The sequence below is a fragment of the Equus przewalskii genome, chromosome 11 (genome assembly GCF_037783145.1).
Source record: "Equus przewalskii isolate Varuska chromosome 11, EquPr2, whole genome shotgun sequence".
In the NCBI taxonomy this organism is placed as follows: Eukaryota; Metazoa; Chordata; class Mammalia; order Perissodactyla; family Equidae; genus Equus; species Equus przewalskii.
Window position 1 is genome coordinate 9,984,424 of NC_091841.1, and position 18,571 is coordinate 10,002,994.

The following is an 18,571-nucleotide window of genomic DNA, read 5'->3' on the forward strand; positions in this document are numbered from 1 at the left end:
CAAGAGGCATTCTACCAGGCACCTTGAATGTAGATGCGCCACGCTGCTGGCCGCCATGACGGCCACCCCGTACAGGAACTGGCAATGTGTGGATTAGGGGGTGGGAGTGGAGATATCAATAATAATCGCTTATTTAGGGAAACTTGGAAAATGCAGAAAATTACAAAGAAGTAGACCCACCAACAGGGACACTTGCTGTTAAAACATTGGGGTATTTCCTGCAAGTAGTTTGCCGAGGGTTGTTTTTAAAGCGTGATCAGAACTACGGTATAAATAGCGTTCAGTTCTATTGGTCTCACTCTGCTCATCTCAGGACCATTTTCCGTGTCATGGAACAGTCTCCGCAAACACTTTTCCACAGATGAGTAACATTCCATGGTACGAATATGCCACGGCTTGTGAAATCGTGCCTCCAGCGTTAGACGTTTAGGTGTTTTTGCTTTTGTGCTGTTATAAACAATGTTACAGGCAGCGTGGGGGGGAAGCAGATTTTGTTCGCTTGGTTCACATCTTCTTTTTTTTTTTTTAGCTTTTAAAAAATTGTGGCAAAATACACACAACAAGATTTACCATTTTAACCATTTTTAAGTGCACACTTCAGTGGCATTAAGTACACGCACATTGTTGCGAAACCATCACCGCCATCCTTCTCCAGAGCTCCTTTCATCTTCCCCAGTGGAAACTTTGTACCCGTCCCACACTAACCCTCCCTTCCCTCCGCCCCCCGGCCCCTGGCCATGCCATGCTACTTTCTGTCTCTATGAACTTGACTCTTCACACAAGGACCTCGTGTGCGTGGAATCGTACAGTTCTTCTTGTTTTGTGACTGGCTTATCTCACTTAGTGTGTGTCTTCACGCTTCATCCATGCTGTAGCAGGTGTCAGAATTCCCTTCCTTTTTAAGGCTCAGTAATATTCCGTTGTGTGGCTAGACCACTGTGTGCTTGTCCATCCATCCATCCATGGACGCTTGGGTCGCTTCCACCTTTGGGCTGTCATGGATCATGCTGCTGTGAACATGGGTGTGCAAAGACTTGTTCAAGTGTTTGTGCCGATTTGCTTTTCAAAGCGTTCTGGCAGTTTATTCTCCACCATTGGTATGGGAGACCTTTTTCTCCCCCCCTTTACCAATACAGCTATTATCACTAACAAAAATCTGTGCCAATGAGATAACGTGCCACTTTGGAATTCTTTTCGTATTAGTGATGCTGAAGACTTTTCGTTGTCTGTTACCATTTGGATCTTTTCTCTGAGTTATTGCTTCCTCTGACGGCTCCCAATACGATGCTTTGGGCTATGTCAGTGGGAGAGACTGACTTCTCCCCTGACTTTTACGACAAATCACAGCACAAGGAGAAGTTTATTTTTGACTGCAAATTTCCTAGACACTCGTGTAGCACAGAACCTGAAACTCCGAATAATTTCCTCTTGCCCTTTTGATCTGCGCACTCCCACTCCTCTGCAGAGGAAGGGTCATCTCCCCTTCTGGAGGTGAGCGAGGTGGCAGGTTGGATGGTGTAGATGTCATTTCAGGGAGAATGGCTGATTCTGAGGGTTTGATGGAACTTGGAGGTTATCTGGGCCTCGCTGTCGTGGTACTTTCTGTGCCAACATAGGAGCCATGAGTTCTAGTGGGAAACGCTCAGACCTCAAATCTCGCCTCCTATTTATTAGCTGTGTGACCTTGGGCAAGTCACTTAGCCTCTCTGAGCCTCGGTTTCCTTACCTTAAAATGACTTAGATTAACCAGTGGCTGCCAACTTTTCATGGCCTCTTATTTACCTTCCTTCTCTGTCCCTGTTGGACCCCGTATTTTAAAGACTTTGATCTTTAGCATCTATTAATTGATCTCTTGGGCACCCTTCTCACAGTTCAAATACCCGCCTTGGCACTATCAGAGGCCTGCCGGGGTCTGGGGACTCCTATGGTTCAAAGTTAGGGAAGACTATACAAGATGATGCTTCAGTTTTCCAATAGCCTTTATATCTGGCGTTGAATTTTCTATTTGCCTGGGAGGTAGGCAGGACAGGGGTCATTTCCAGTCTCAGAAAACAAAGATTCTGGAGGTTCAGAGATTTACTCGAGGTCACACTAAACAGTGACATTGAGACGAGGGCCTGGCTCTCGCTACCGTTCCTTTCCTCGACAGAGCAGCTGCCCTGTCGACTTCTGCACACGTCCGTGCGCTGGGACTCCTGACCACCCGCCCCTGCCCGGCGTGGCAGGCAGGCCCTCCCCCCGGGCGTGGCCAGCGCGTTCTCACCTCTCCCCCTCGCCCCCAGGTACGTGGTCATCTCCCGGGAGGAGAGGGAGCAGAACCTGCTGGCCTTCCAGCACAGCGAGCGCATCTACTTCCGGGCCTGCAGGGACATCCGGCCCGGGGAGCGGCTGCGGGTCTGGTACAGTGAGGACTACATGAAGCGGCTGCACAGCATGTCCCAGGAGACCATCCACCGCAATCTGGCCCGAGGTGAGTGTCCACACTCCAGATGCTCCTCTAGGAGCTGCCTTAGGAAGCCGACGGGGAATACGGCGCACCAGCAAGGCGGGGGGACCCAGAGGGGCTCGGGGAACGATGCTCCAGGTCTGAACAACAGCTCTGGGCCGGGCCGTGGCCACCCCGCTTTGTTCTCCTCCCTCAGAAACGGTCTCAGAAACCCCGTTACAGACAGTTCAGAGTCTCAGGGAGGGAGACGAGGCCGTGAAGCCACGCGTGTAAATTTAGTCAAAATGGATCCCGATGCCCCAACTCAAATTGATGGGAAGATGAGAAACTGTCAGTGCCTCGATAATAATAGCAATCAGAGGTGACACTTACTAGGCACTTAATTCGTGCCAAGCGGGTTTTCCACAGTGTCTCATGTAACCACCACAATGGCAGTGCCCACCCCTAAGTGCACTCTGAGAATTAGACGGGGCGACGGACGTAACACATTTAGAACAATGTCTGCCTCGATCACTGTCAGCCCTCAGTTGTAAGCTTTCAATACTGTGATCCCACGTGGCTCGTTATCCCCATCTTACAAATGTCAAAACTGAGCATCAGATGAATGATCCAGGGGCACGGGGCTGCGAGGGCCAAGCTGGCTCTCTAACCCCCATCTGTGTGAGGCCAGGGTCTACGCTCTAACCTACGGTGTTATACGGACACCCAGACGAACTACGTTCTTCCTCCTCCTGCTCCATTACTGGCAGTCCTAATGGCGTGTTGTGAAAGATCGATGTACTAGAACGAGCAGGTTGGAGGGAGGTGGCGAGGTGACCTGAGGTTTTGCTAGTGGCCTGGTGGCTGGGTGTCCATCCAGGCTCCATTTAACTGAGACATTTGAAAGCGGTTTCAAATCCTCTCCAACCCCTAGCCCTTTGCCTCTTTATGCCATCCTCAGTGCAGCCAGGGCAAACTGGTGAGTCCAGGTCTTTCTTTCAGTGGGACCTTCCTGCATCAAAACCAACATCCAGAGCCCCAGAGTCCGTCTGGTCCCAGAACCAAGGCTGTGCCCCAGCCCCGCCATATCGTGCTCTTGACCAACTCCTCACTGGAAACAAAGCTTGACTTGGACTATGAGTGGAGGCGATGAAGAGAGGGTGGGAGGGACCTATTGAAATCAAGCTATCTTTAAAAACAAAACAGAGCAAAGCAGGTTGTGGACACTGGGTGCACAGCTGCTGCCTGACTTGGTAAAAGGTATCCGGAGATTGCATGGGCCTTGAGAGGAGACCCAACAGACGTACTCATCTCTTGTCTTCTTCGGATCTGGGGGTTGGGCACATGCTGATTTCACCTGGGAAGGCATGCTTCCGTGATGACATTGCAATGGTTTCCATTTGGCCTCTGGAGATGCCTCAAGTAAAAGTGTCTGATACAGAGCAGGTGCTGAATAAATCTTTGGTGAATGGATAAAAGAAGAAATGAATGAAGACAGCCAAGAGGTCTCCAAAAGCATCATGCCACGAGAAGAAAAGAAAATCAGGAGAAGTCATAGCTGAGGACACAGGTTCCATCCCTTGGCCGTAATCTTGAATTCTTCTGGATTTGTAATGTCCTTTTTTTCCCCGGTGCCTTCTCCAAAGCACCTCAAGCTGCATTATCTTCCGAGAGCCTTGAGACCTAAGGGGAATGCTCAGAGAAGGCAGCGAGCCTTTAGGAGTGGTTCAAAGGAGGCATGGCAGAGGGACTTGAAACGAGATACACGGAGACGTGTGAAGATACAGGAGGAAGGCGTATCTGTTCCTGGCTAGGCTGGGCAGTAGGAAGCAGGAAGGAAGCTGAAAGTCACCGCGGGGCAGGGCCAGAGCAGTGGGTGGCCTTGGTCCTAAAGCCCTTGGGAGCAGTCGTGAGCTCCGTGGCCTCTAGACGTGTGTCTCTGTAGCCTGTAGCTTTGGCGGACTCTGGATGAGGTTAGTGGTGTCCTAGATGGGGGTGCCGCCTGCTCTGGAAGGGGGAGCCCCCGTACGCAGTCACTTCAGGTCTTACGTGGAAGGAGGTTTCTTCGTAGTTGGAGGCTGGGGCCTTCATAAAGGCAGAGCATGAGTTATGAGTCCTTATTAAGTAGGGGCATGAGTTGGAGCCCAGAGGTGCTTCCTGAAGAGAGTATAAATTACTCCTTCATGGTTATGTTTTAAGAACAGGCTGCATCTGATGCTGTATTCAAAGAATTTATGTTACATGATCGACTTTGCGTCGTGGATTTACTGTGTGATGTTTCCCCTTCTGGTTTATGGAGGCTTTGGAGTCAATTTCATAATGCTGAAAGGTCTTTTTTGGTCCATAGATTTTTCTGGAAGCCTTTGCATCCCAAGAGGTCTCCCGCTCATCCTAGGAAATTTGAGCAACCTTGTCTTAGAGCAGAGAGGCCTGGGGAATCCCTGGCACTTTGTGGCCTTGAACTTCCAACATCCTCAGCTGTTGCTGCTCGGTTGGTCCCCAAGAAAGTGAGAAGGTGGCCCTCGATGTTTAGAGATGCTGAAGGGGCAAGTGTCCTCTCTGGTCTGTAACACAAACATGTAGCATTCTGTGGGAGCTCTCTTCAGCCCCACCCTTTCTGTCCCTCAGCTGTTAGAGAAATGCTGGGAGCCGCCTGACTCTCAGGAGCCTTGGAAATAAGGCGGTTCCTGAAGCATTCATGTGAGCACAGAAAAAAAGGGGCATTTGGAAGAGGTTACTCCCATTTGTGCTGTCACCTGTGGGAAACCTGGAGTCACACACAGGCCAGGGCACGGCACCCCATGCCAGCCATGGGAAGCCGAGGCTTGGTCACAGCATGGGACATCTGCGTTGCCCGTGGAGGTCCCTGGGCCTTCTCTCAGAGGCCTTTAGCAACTGCAGCTATCGGAAGCCTGAGGATGACATATATTCAGGTCAAGTCATTGCTCAGAGTTGCATCTCCCAGGGCCCCGCCTCTGAGCTGGGAAGCCTCAGAGATTTCCAAGCTCCACAGGCTGCTGCCACGACCTTCCGAGGGTCCCCCTTAGCACCTGCCCCCTTAGAAGGGTAGCATCGGCACTTCTGTAGCAATTTATGAAACTGTCTTGGCCATTGTAAAGAATCAGGCTGGAACAATTTATTTGGGGAGCTCACCAAAGTCTTTGAAGTCATTCATGAGATAGAAAGAAATAGAAAAGAGAACATCCTTTGCATTGTCAGGTGAGGGAAGCCAGCTCTATTCTGAGAAGGCTTTGGGTCAATGTGGTCATGTGGTGTCTTTTCTGAGGCTGTGATCTTGACGCCCCATAGCAACGGTAGGTCCCCCAGCCTCGGTCCTCAGTGACAACACAGAGGCTCCCGTCATGCTTTGTCACATAGTCCTGGCCTTCTGAGTACGGGGAGAACCAGAAAGGACAGTTGCCGTAGTTTGGACTCGCTGGAGCTGAAGGCCTGGAACTCGCGTTTTGTGTGTACCTTTTACCAAGTCGAAGCAGCCACCTTGTCATTGCTGGGACTGGAGCGGAAGGCTGGCGGGTGGGGAAATGCACCCCTTAGCTCTGGTTGGATCAGTTTGATCCAGTGGGATGTCATCTTCTCAGAGGATTGGATGGCAAGTCCCTTCAAAAGACTTCCAACGACCCGCCCTGTAGCATTCTCTCAACTTAGAAACGTAGGGCTTGTGTCCAGAAAGTTCCACTGAAATGGCCTCTTTAAAAAGAGTTCTTTCCACTTTTTTGGGGCCTATGACTCTAGACCCCATGATCCACTGAGGGATCCGCCTCTCACTTGTCATCACACCTGCCCCCCCAAAGCCAGACCCAGAGGGATGTGTCAGACGACCTCCCCACAGCAGCCGTACCGCGTTTTCTGTGGGTTTCTCCACTTCGGGGCTTTTCCCCTCTTCCTCACACCTGGTTTTCCTTCCTAGGAGAGAAGAGGTTGCCGAGGGAGAAGTCTGAGCAGGCTCTGGATAACCCAGAAGACCTGAGGGGTCCCCTCCCGCTCCCCGTGTTGAGACAGGGCAAAAGTCCCTACAAGCGTGGCTTCGACGAGGGGGACGTGCACCCCCAGGCCAAGAAGAAGAAAATTGACCTCATTTTCAAGGATGTGCTGGAGGCCTCGTTGGAATCTGCTAAAGTAGAAGCCCACCAGCTGGCCCTGAGCACCTCGCTGGTCATCAGAAAAGTGCCCAAGTACCAGGACGACGCCTACAGCCGGTGTGCAATGACCATGTCGCACGGCGTGCAGAATGCCAGCCGGACCCAGGGGGAGGGGGACTGGGAGCTCTCCCAAGGGGCTTCCAAGGAGCCGGGCGCGCTGGAGGACGAGGAGGAGGAGCGCTCGTCGTTCAAGGCCCACAGCCCCGCCGAGGCCTCCCTCGCGTCCGACCCTCACGAGCTCCCCACCACCTCCTTCTGCCCTAATTGTATCCGCCTGAAGAAGAAGGTGCGAGAACTCCAGGCGGAACTAGACATGCTGAAGTCTGGGAAGCTTCCGGAGGCCCCCATACTGCCAGCACAGGTACTGGAGGTCCCCGAGTTCTCAGACCCGGCAGGTAAGTTGGTGTGGATGAGCTATTGCTGTCGGTGGGCAGAGTGGAGGGTGGCCGAGCGCCCTCGCGGGGAGCCATCCGCGGGGAGACCTGAGGCGTGGCAGGCGGAGGTGGGCCCCGGCCGCGGCTCGCGTCCTCAGGTGCCTCTGCCGGGGGTTGGCAGCTCCGGGCGGGGGTGGGGGGGCGCTCCCGTCTGTTCCTGTATCCTCCTCAATAAAGGAAGTTCCGCTGCTGGAGAGCTGTGTGCTGTGTTCTTGACCCGTTGCCTTTTCTGGTGGTCCTGATGGTGTCTTCCCCCAAAGCCCACCTTCCAACCCCAATCTTTCTCTTCTCCAGTCCCCAGCAGGGTGTCGGGTCGGGGAGAGCTCCCCCAACTCAGTCCAGGAAAACAGCCTCATTCTTCTCTCCCCACACATGGTCTTAGCTCCCCGGGCTGGAGTTTCGGGATGGGGACCAGGGCACTTAGCTGCATCCCTTTGCCCTTTGCTGTGGCTACGTGGATCTTTCGGGGTGGCTCGACAATGAGGAAGGTTTTTCAGGGCCCACCAGCCCCTGAGTTAGAGTATTTGCATAGCACTTGCTGTTTTAGCCACATCCCTGAGCTCAGAATGAGGTGTTTTAGATATTCAAGGCGCACATCTTAGCTAGACCACATTCTCATTTGAAATAACCTGGGCCGTGTCGGAGCTGCATCCGTTCCAGGGGAGCCCACCTCCCCTGACGACATTCGTGGTGGGACAAACGAGTCCCACATCCTCGCTCTGTGACTTTCCGTGTTGGGTGTGCCTTGTTGCCCCATCGGATCTGCTCTCCCCGTGGGCTGTTCAGTGGACATGGGACCTGGCAGCTCCTCGAGCGCCTGCTAGCGGAGGGCGAGGGCAGGACCCCTGGAGCATGGTCCCCACCACGGACAATCCACAGAGGAAAAGCCACACGCTGTTGTTGAGTGCTTATAAATAAATTCCAGGCTGGGATTCAGTCTGTCATAGGAACTGGCTTCTGTTTCACATAGCGTGGCACCTACCTTTGGGGCAGTATTTCCTGTTTTTTGTTTTTGTTTTTTTTTTTTAAAAAAGTCTGTGTTTTTTTCCATCAGGAATAAATATTTCTTTCCCATTTGTCTTCCAGCCTCAGAGAGCATGGTCTCCGGCCCCGCCATCATGGAGGACGATGACCAGGAGGTCGATTCGGCAGATGAATCCGTCTCCAACGATATGATGACTGCGACCGACGAGCCCTCCAAGATGTCGTCGGCCAGCGGGCGGCGAATCCGGCGCTTTAAGCAGGAGTGGCTGAAGAAGTTCTGGTTCCTGCGGTACTCCCCGACCCTCAACGAGATGTGGTGTCACGTCTGCCGCCAGTACACGGTGCAGTCCTCACGCACGTCGGCCTTCATCATCGGCTCCAAGCAGTTCAAGATCCACACCATCAAACTGCACAGCCAGAGCAACCTGCACAAGAAGTGCCTGCAGCTGTACAAGCTGCGCATGCACCCCGAGAAGACGGAGGAAATGTGTCGCAACATGACCCTGCTCTTCAACACCGCCTACCACCTGGCCCTCGAGGGCCGGCCCTACCTGGACTTCCGGCCGCTGGCGGAGCTGCTGAGGAAGTGTGAGCTGAAGGTGGTGGACCAGTACATGAACGAGGGAGACTGCCAAATCCTCATCCATCACATCGCCCGCGCCCTGCGGGAAGACCTGGTGGAGCGCATCCGCCAGTCACCTTGCCTCAGCATCATCCTGGATGGGCAGAGCGATGACCTGCTGGCCGACACGGTGGCCGTCTACGTCCAGTACACCAGCAGCGACGGGCCCCCAGCCACGGAGTTCCTGTCCCTTCAGGAACTGGGCTTCTCCAGCACAGAGAGCTATCTCCAGGCCCTGGACCGGGCCTTTTCTGCCTTGGGCATCCGGTTGCAGGATGAGAAGCCGACCGTTGGCCTGGGCATAGACGGGGCCAACGTCACGGCCAGCCTGCGCGCCAGCATGTTCATGACTATCCGCAAGACGCTGCCCTGGCTGCTCTGCCTGCCCTTCATGGTGCACCGGCCTCACCTGGAAATCCTGGACGCCATCAGCGGGAAGGAGCTCCCCTGCCTAGAGGAGCTGGAGAACAACCTGAAGCAGCTGCTGAGTTTCTACCGCTACTCGCCGCGCCTCATGTGCGAGCTGCGGTCCACCGCCTCCACCCTCTGCGAGGAGACGGAGTTCCTGGGGGACATCCGGGCCGTGAGGTGGATCATCGGGGAGCAGAACGTCCTCAACGCCCTCATCAAGGACTACCTGGAGGTGGTGGCCCACCTCAAGGACGTCAGCAGCCAGACGCAGCGGGCGGACGCCTCGGCCATCGCGCTGGCCCTGCTGCAATTCCTCATGGATTACCAGTCCATCAAGCTCATCTACTTCCTCCTGGACGTGACCGCCGTGCTCTCGCGCCTGGCCTACGTCTTCCAGGGCGAGTACCTCCTGGTGTCGCAGGTGGACGACAAGATCGAGGAGGCCATCCAGGAGATCAGCCGGCTGGCCGACTCCCCGGGGGAGTACCTGCAGGAGTTCGAGGAGAACTTCCGCGAAAGCTTCAATGGGATCGCGATGAAGAACCTCAGGGTGGCCGAAGCCAAGTTCCAGTCCATCAGGGAGAAGATCTGCCAGAAGACGCAGGTGATCCTGGCTCAGAGGTTCGATTCCCGCAGCCGTATCTTTGTGAAGGCCTGCCAGGTGTTCGACCTGGCCTCCTGGCCAAGGAACAGCGAGGAGCTCCTGAGCTACGGCAAGGAGGATATGGTCCAGATATTCGATCACCTGGAGGCCATCCCAGCCTTCTCCCGGGATGTCTGCCGGGAGGGGCTGGACCCCCGCGGGAGTCTCTTGATGGAGTGGCGAGAACTCAAGGCTGATTACTATACCAAAAATGGCTTCAAAGACCTGATCGGCCACATTTGCAAGTACAAACAGAGGTTTCCGCTCTTGAACAAGATCATGCAGGTCCTCAAAGTGCTCCCCACGTCCACTGCGTGCTGCGAGAAGGGCCGGAATGCGCTGCAGCGGGTTCGCAAAAACCACCGCTCCCGCCTCACCCTGGAGCAGCTCAGCGACCTGCTGACCATCGCGGTCAACGGCCCGCCCATTGCCAACTTTGATGCCAAGCGAGCCCTGGACAGCTGGTTCGAGGAGAAGTCCGGCAACAGCTACACACTGTCGGCCGAGGTCCTCAGCAGGATGTCTGCGCTGGAACAGAAGCCGGTAACGCAGACCGTGGACCACGGGTCCGAGTTTTACCCGGATATTTAGGGCACTGGCATCACAGAGTTCACTAAGCTGTTGAATATTTTTTTAATCTATACTCATAAGCTTTGATATATTATATAAATATATATTATATTATATATATATATATATATATATATAAACCCACACTGAAAATTTTTAAAAACCACGGTGACATGTCCACCAGAAGCTACTGGGAGCTTTCAGAAAGGAATAATGTCGGAAACTGACTCTTGTCTACAAAATTTGGCAGCTGCAACGTATGTGGCAACTCATTTCCACTCACAGAAGCATGTGCTGGGTCACACGTGTCCCCACCTGACAGTCAACCAACAGCATAAGCTAAAATGACGGGTCTCTGTCGTCGCCCTTTAGGTAGCTAATTTTTGTTTATATTTTCCTCCGGGGCTTGAGGTTTATGTTCTTCCCTTTTCTTTTCTTGTTTGGTTTTCTGATGGGGGTTTTTCGGGCTCCTCGTGGCCACGCTGGTCCAGCTGAGTCAGAGCTGTGGTTTTGGATGGGGTCGTGTGCATGGATTGGGGGCTTGACTCACTTCCTCTCCCACCTGACTTCAGCTTGAGAGATTTCTATTCATTTCCTGACAAGCGTTCCTTCACTGTCTCAGAAACAAGGTGTCAGTCAAACTGTGACCCCCCCGCCCCACCTCTCCCTTCCCCGGTCACCTCTCCCGTCCCCGGGTTATTGATTCCTTCCTTCCAGCCCCCGGATACTAAAGGTATTACTTGTTATACTGAAGGCAAAATTGCCTTACAACCGAGCTTGAAATCCCGGGGAGGGGAGGGGGTTAGCTTTCTGCATTCCTGTTTTCACATGCTGTGGGATGAAATAATATAATTCCATTCAGATCCAGGGCTGGGGGGGTGGGGTGGGAATGAAGAGCCAAGAAGTTTAGACCCCCATAGGGAGGCAGTTTTTGGCTAAAAACAAGAAAAACAGAAAGTCTATATTCAATTTACATGAATTATTTATACTCTGTCTTTATAATCATGTAATGTGTTGGGGGTGTTTTTGTTTTCCTTTAATAATCAAGAAATGCCTGCTATAGTTCAGTGGCAGGAGAAGTCAATGCAAGTTGTGTCCTGGGTTACACGTAACTCCAACGAGAGTCCTTCTTTTGCAACAGGCTGATAAAAAGCACAGCCTGGCGGGAAGGCAGGGGGACACTGAGTCGTGCGTCCATGCCTGTGAACACTTCCTTTTTTGAACAGGGTAGAGATGTCCTAAAGAACAGGCAGAAATGAGATGTAAGACAGGACTCTCAAGGCATCAGCCTACACACACACACACACACACACATACACACACAACCACAATATAAGCTTTAGAAATAGCCACTTGCCTATTCCCTGGGGCAAGTAGTGGTTTAAGCTGGAGGAGTCTGATGAATACTCTTTCATTCATTTAACGACCAGTATACCTCGCAAGGGAGTTTTAAAAAACAAATGTGCGTGAGCTGTTAAGAACTTCTGTTCATATTTCCACGTCTGATTGATGCGTATTTGACACGCAGAGATCCTGTATCGTGGATGCAGGTCATCTGGGGGGAGGGAGGAAGACGTGCGCTGTCCGTGGTCAGTTATGCTGGGAGCCACCCCTCTCGGCTGGCAGAGGGTGGGCAAAGGATGACGTGATCTGGCCACAGGCGAGGCCCCAGTGTCCCCAACCTGCTTGGCTCAGACATTCTAAAACTGTGGTGGCTTCCTTCCTTCTTGGTTTATCTTGTCTCTGAGGCCTCATGCCACCGTTGAGAACCATAGTGGAAATGTCATCAACACTGAACATGTCACTCACCCTTCCTGTCCTGCCAGTCCCTTCACCCCCCACAAATCCCCTCCCCCACCCCCATGGTCTTGGTGCTAAGATAACTTTAGAATCATTGCTGCTAGTCAATAGCTTTTCATTATATAAATATATTATATATATTATATATTATTTTTGAAATTTTTTTGTTTGTTTCCAACAGTGATGTAGCATGTTAAAAAAAACAAAAAACACAAAAACTGGTTTTCTCTGACTGTCCCACTGCCAGGCCTCATATGCTGCCTTCTTCAACAAATCAATGCACCCCTGCCTGGTGACATTCGCCCCCCCCCCCCCCAAGTCGCACATACTTCCCCACCCGCCTCTGAACAAGGAGAAAGTTTGCAGGAACTAGCGAGGAAAGACCCAGAGCGCTTTGTGACGTGTTGAAATTCCCAGCCTTGTTCCGCTTCCCCACTTGAAGCTGGTGTCTCTGCTCCCCGCTGGCTCGCCACTTTTGGAACAGGAACTGTGGTCAAGTGGGATGCTGTCGCAAAGCGCAGGCGTCCGCCTGTCCATCCCCGGCTTCCTCTCCACCGCACACACCAGCTACTGTGTCTGTGGGAGCTTTCTGGGAACATCGCACAGGCTGGGACGGGCTGTGGGCGGAGAGGGCTGGTAAGGTCGGGGCCAGAAATAGTGGGTTGGGATTCTATGTTCTCGCCAACAGTTGCCTTACTCCTCCTTCCTCCCTCTGCTCCTCCCACCACTCCATCGGGGGTCATCCCCTAGACCAGTCATTTGGAAACCAGGAAGAGAGAATCGTTGATGCCTGAGCGCTTCGTCAGGGCTGCAACTGTTTGCTCGCAAGAGGCCGTGGCCAAAATTAGCTCAAATTTTGATGCAGAGGGGACAAAAAATGCTTTGAGCCAATGCGAGTGTGTCCCTGTATCTCCTGAGAGAGCTAGGAGGTAGTGACCTGCCTCTGGGCTGGAAGCATGAGTGGCTGCTAGCAGCACGTGGCTGTGGGTGGTCCCCTGCCAACAGGCTCCACACCTAGGTGAGAAGGGTCTTGAAGTTGGGCACAGCATCTCCAAACGCTGGGCGCTCACGGCTTCTGCTGGCTTCAGCCAGGCCTGGGTCGTGTCAGACACACCGAGAGCCTTTTTGCCTTGGGACAGGGCGTAAGCAGGGAACAACTGGGGTGACACACCACTGCAATTTAATCAGGGTCTTTTCTCTACCCTGATGCTCCCGGGGGCTCTGTGCCTCTCGGCTGTGATTGTGCCTGTGATGGCCCGTGACTTCTGTCAGAGGTGTTTCCACTCTTCTGCCACCTTGAGAAGGACCCTTGGGTGATGAGACCCTCGGGGTCCAGCCCAGGGAACCACAGGCCGGGCTGGCCTAAGCTTCCTTTGATGGGTATAAAAAGCCGTGGCCGGGCGCTCCTTGCATCCTGAATGTGGTTGCTTCAGAGGAGACCCAGCCCCTGGCTTCGGAGGGGCAACCGTTGGCTTAGGATGACGTGTTTGCATCTCTGGGGTTGAGACTTGTCCTGATCGGGCTGGCTGACGAGTGACTTTCTTCCGTTCCTGGAGGGGTGGGAAGTGACATCAGATTTGTGGCCAGTTGTGCCAAGCAGACACACTGCAGAGCTTGGCAGCCAGGAGCCCTTGGCATCCCAATGGTCTGCTTCTCCTCGATGGAGGAAAAAGAGCCCCATTGCCATCCAGTGTGTGCACCACCTGAGGACAGCCCAGCCTCATCTGTAACACTTGCGGCGTCAGAATCCCCAAGGTTTGCCGGCCTGGTTGAATGCGAGAGTCCGGGCTTCTGGACCCCAGCTTTCTCTTTTTGATGACGCCTGTGACATCCTGTCATGCTGGGCAGCTCCTCACTGTCGCCTGAGCGTGAGAGTGATCTGGAGCTCCGGGCTCCCTGCGTGGCCAGGGGGTGCTGGGCCCCGAGTCCAGGGCGGGTGGGCAGCAGCCCCAGCCCCCACTACAGGTTTCGTGTTGAGTTGTCTTGCTGGGTTCCCTCTTCTTGACTTGCTGGGATCCACCCTCTCATTGGGAGGAAGGACCTTGTGATTGTTTAAGGTAATGCTGAAATCTTTTCCATTTGTTTGGAAGTGACACCAAGAAGGAGAAAACAGGCAAAGCATGTTGAAGGCTAAGCATGATCGCGGAGAGCCTGGAATGGGCTCTGGACGTGGCCCTCCCTGGGCTGTGCGGCCGGCATCCTTCCGGCTGTTCACCTGGAGCCTCCCGGGGTCCAGGACGTGGGCTGGGGCTGAACGCCAACTGCTCTTCTAGACTCTTCCTCTTTCATTTTTCCTCCCACCCCGTCGAGGAATGGGAATTTCGTGTCTAGAGCTGGTTCGGGCTTACGGTCCGGGTTGATTTCCAAGTAGAATTGGTGCTTTTTTTAGGTCCCCACGCCCAGTTTGGGCAGGAGGCGCCTGTCACACTGGACCCCGCCCCTTAGAGCAGCCGGCCAGCCAGGCCAGCCTGGGACAGCCGAAGCCGGAGGGGAGGCCAGGCCCAGTGGTCAAGAAAGGCGTGTTTGCAGGGCAGGTGTGCTTGGGAGAGCCCGATTCCGGACGCCAGCCTTCTGGGGAGGCAGTGCTGGGTCACGGCTCTGGTCCGGTTTCCTCCTGCATCTTGAGGCGGGGAGACTGTGTCAAGAGATGTGCAGGGCCCTTCTCCGGCCTGCAGGGAGGCCCTCTCTTGGTCTCTGTTGACAGGGTGCGTTAGCTGGGTGGATGGAGCTGTGATGTTTTCAGGGGCCTTTGAGGCGATCTTCGTGTGTTAGCCAGAAGGAGAAAAAGTGCCCTTTGGGGAGGAAAATGGTACGACCCTCCTCTTCCATCTGGCTCCCCCCTTCCCATCCCTTTGAGTGGTATCGCCCTGGAAATACCTATGCAATCCCGACTCCTAGGAGACTGCGTGGAAGCAGGGGTATGTGCAGTGTATAATAGAGACGCTACAGCATCTATATTGTATATATGGACATAGACAGTACGTATACACACAGAGTAAGAGAGAAATCACGTCTATATATCTATAAATAATATCCTATATATTTATACATTTCTATGTTTTAAATAGATATAAAAACAGAGTCTATAGAGAGCTGGGACAGTAACGGGAAAGCCTGTCGCTGTGTCGTGCGAAGAGGGAGGAGGCAGAGCCTGTGCGGGGCGGGGACGGGAGCTGAGCAGGCGGGGCTTGCTGGGATGGGGGCCGCCCGCCCCGGAGCGATGGAGAGGAGAGGACGTGCGTCCCGGCCCTCTCCGCGCACTTTCTCTCCTCTGCCGCAGGCCTGGTCTGAGGTTGGAAGGAGACACCCCCTGAGCTCCAGCTGAAGTGCCCCCCACATCCCCCCCACAAGCCAACGCTTAGCGGTCACTGCTGCTCGGCAGTGGGACACGGTCTCTGACCCCCTGGTGGAGAGACCACTGCACAATTTCTCCAAATACCCTCCCCCGCCGGGAATGAGCAGCATTGGTGGCAATAGGAAAGGTGCGAGCTGGACCGCGCGCGGTCCCCACTCTCGGTGCGTCCGCCGCCCCCTGGAGGCGAACCTCTGAAGTGCAGCCGTCCTGGCCTCGCTGACCGCGCCGCCCCGGGCGGCCAGGGCGCAGAAGCGAAGCGGGCGCGGGGCATCAGCTAACGGGGAAGGCGGGGAGAGACAAATCCTCACACTCAAATTCAGTGGCAACTCCAGTTCAGAAGCAGGGCTTCGGCCCGGCCCGCTTTGCACAGCTGCTGCTGCTGGCTGTACTCAGGACAACGCGCTTCCCTCTCCTGCACTTCACCCCACCGCCACCCTAACAGGCAGGTTTAGTTCATGTACACTGTTCTGATTCTGTGACTCGAGGCGGAGGCCGAGCCCGACGCCCAAGCTTGTCCACTTCCGCTGTGGGGGTGGGGGGCGCCTTCCTCCGCCTGTCCCTGCTCCCTCCGCAAGCCGGGCAGGGATGTCTGGGGCCCGAGGGGGCGCTGGTGCAGCTGGCAGCACGACGGAGGGCGTGTGCAGCCCTGACAGAGTCAGAAGCCCGTTTCACGTCCAGGTTTCTCCGCAGTTTCTTTCCCCTGGAGGTAGGCAGGCGAGGAGGGGCTCAGGGAGCTGCAGACGATGGGAGACGCCGGGGTAGCCGCACCCTCGGCCCTCCAGGCCAGCCTCTGCCTTCCGGCTCTCCAGAGGCACTGAGCTCCCATCCCTGAGCCTCCTCTGACCTCCTGTCCTACTCTCCCCCACATCCTACCAACGGACCTCAGTCCCCAGCAGACCCACCCGACACCCACAGTCCGGGGCGGGTCTGTTCTGCCAATGCCCACCGCCTCTCCTCCACACCGGCCTGGGTCTCCTTGAGCCACAGCTAGCTGCCCGCCGGGTCTCCAGACACCCTCCAGTGCCCGGCTCAAAGGAGACCAGGCCCGGCGGGTGGCCAGGGGATGGGCATCCCCGGGTAGCAATCCCACAATGCACTGTACCTCAGAGAGAGAGCTCGCCATGGGGCATCAAGGACACCTGGCCCTCCGTCCAGAGGACAGCCGGTTACAACACTGCTCACAAAAGGACAAGGGCCGGGCTGCCCTCGGGCACCCCTCAGTCTTCAGTTTTGTCTCTCCGGAAGAGCCAGCAGTCTGACTGGGTTTTTTAGCCCCTGTCTCTCTCCTTCTCTCCACCCCCACGCTGCTGAACCGTCTCATTTCAATCACAAAGGAAAAATAAAGTGGGGGTGGGGGGAAATACTTAGGAGTCTATTATCACATGCATATTAATATGTTAATACTTTCTTTCTTAAAAAACAACCTCTTGATGTTATTACTTTGCAGACTACGCTTTATAGTACCTGTGTGGGACCTGGGACACTGGATACAGATAGAGCTATGTTGGTTTATCATAATATGTACGCAGAAACTTTCCTTTTGTCATATTATCCTTGTAATGTAAGAAGATTGTTAATAAAAGCATTTAAATTTACTCACCAAGGTCGAATCTCTGCCTCCTTGCCTCTACCCCAGGCCTGTGCTCAGGGCCACTCAGGATGGGTGCCCTCGCAAGGGCTCCGGCGTCAAGTTAGGAGCCTGCCAGGTTGGAAGAAACTAGAAGAGGTCTTCCACGTCCCTTCCTGCTGCTCTCACTTTGTCCCCATTCAGTCAAGTCCACTTCCAGCAGGTAACCTCGATGCCCCGCCCACCCATCAGGCCAAAAGGAGGTGTAACGGAAACCGTTCAAAATAAACCGATCTGGCCCCACGCGCATTTGTCCCACAGGCATCTCTGAGGAAGCGCACAGAGCTGTGCTGGACAAGTAGTTGTGCTGGTTTTCCCACCAACTGCCGTGCTTGGTTCTCCACTTGCTGGCCCCGTCCCTGGGGAGGGGTCTTTCCCCCGTAGTTTGCTAAGGGGGCTGATGTGGCTGTTATGGGGGTGGGTGATAAGTGATAATTTGCCCAAATTGTTTCAGAAAGAAGACGGGCATCGATTCACTAAAGACCTGGGGAAGTGTTTTTAATTCTTCCTCCCCAGAAGCTAAGCCCTCCTGCTCCCAGCACCCTCCAGTCCAGCTTCCTTTCAGGCCTCCCTGCTTCTCTTTTCCTCACCTCCGCCTTCTTAGTGCGCCGTCTCCCTCCCAGCCTGTGTCCCTCTCACCCCAGAGGCCGCCTCAGCTGGTCACTCAGAGGTTTCGTGTTGTGAAAGCCACTCCAAGTACCCATGGAATGTTCTGGTTCTCTGCTTTCCCCAGAGGAAGGGGAGTCGGGGAGGAAGGAGCGAAGGGTGTAGCTGTCCATGTCTAACCAGCCCAGGTGGACCAGGGTCAGCCACTGCCCCTGTGGCCATCCGGATTTCACCCACATTTGCAGCCCTGTCCGGGACGTGCTGAGGAGTGCTTCGCTGGGAAGCAAGGAAACGAAAGATCCTCCATCTGCACTTGGCCGTGAGTTTGGTCTCCCCAAGGCTGGGCTTGGAGGCTGTGGTAAGGGGGGTAGGTCCAGTCCACTCCCTTCCCCACCTTTTCTCCCCAGCTGCTCCCCAGCTTCCGTCTCCAAGGTTCAAAGGACGAGCTGAGCTCACCCCGGAACTTCACAGCACTTAGCTCTGTGTGCAACTGTGTAAGTATCCTATGTGAATGTGTGTACGTGCGTGTGTATGCGTGTGATCGTTCTGTGTCTGGTCTCCCCCTTCTAGAATGTAACGCGCACAAGTGGAGACTTTTTAATCCCACTGTGTGCAGTTCCTATCACATAGTAGGCACTTAATCAGTGTTGACTGAAGGGGTGAAGGAATGAATGACTTTAATGGTAAAATTGCAAGCCCAGCAATGCTGTCTTGTTCGCAGCGGGAGTCCTGGGTTCTCGCACTTCTCCTGTCTCCGTCTCGAGTTCTTCATTTGATCAGGATGACCCTGCACCTGACCCCTGGCTACATCTGGCCTTGACCCAGCCACTTCTGTATACAAAGCTGGCGGTCGCCCAAGGTGCTTCCTTGGGCTCCCCTCCACGCAGGCTGGCTCCATCCCTTGGATAACATCCACCCAGGGCAGTCAGGCACG

General features: G+C 54.3%; 1 protein-coding gene across 4 annotated transcripts in view; it reads left to right on the forward strand.

The window, feature by feature from the left end:
* Positions 1–16,999, forward strand: part of PRDM11 (PR/SET domain 11) — an 83,877-nt gene extending 66,878 nt beyond the window's left edge. For 3 of the 4 annotated variants that reach the window (XM_070564887.1, XM_070564885.1, XM_070564886.1), the window contains exons 6-8: positions 2,283–2,470; positions 6,354–6,980; positions 8,106–16,999. In XM_070564887.1, coding sequence (XP_070420988.1) covers positions 2,283–2,470; positions 6,354–6,980; positions 8,106–10,270 — 2,980 coding nt within the window. In that variant the 3' untranslated portion in view covers positions 10,271–16,999. The remainder of the gene's footprint in view (positions 1–2,282; positions 2,471–6,353; positions 6,981–8,105) is intronic. The other variant, XM_070564888.1, reaches the window with a different exon arrangement.
* The last annotated feature ends 1,572 nt before the right edge of the window (positions 17,000–18,571 follow it).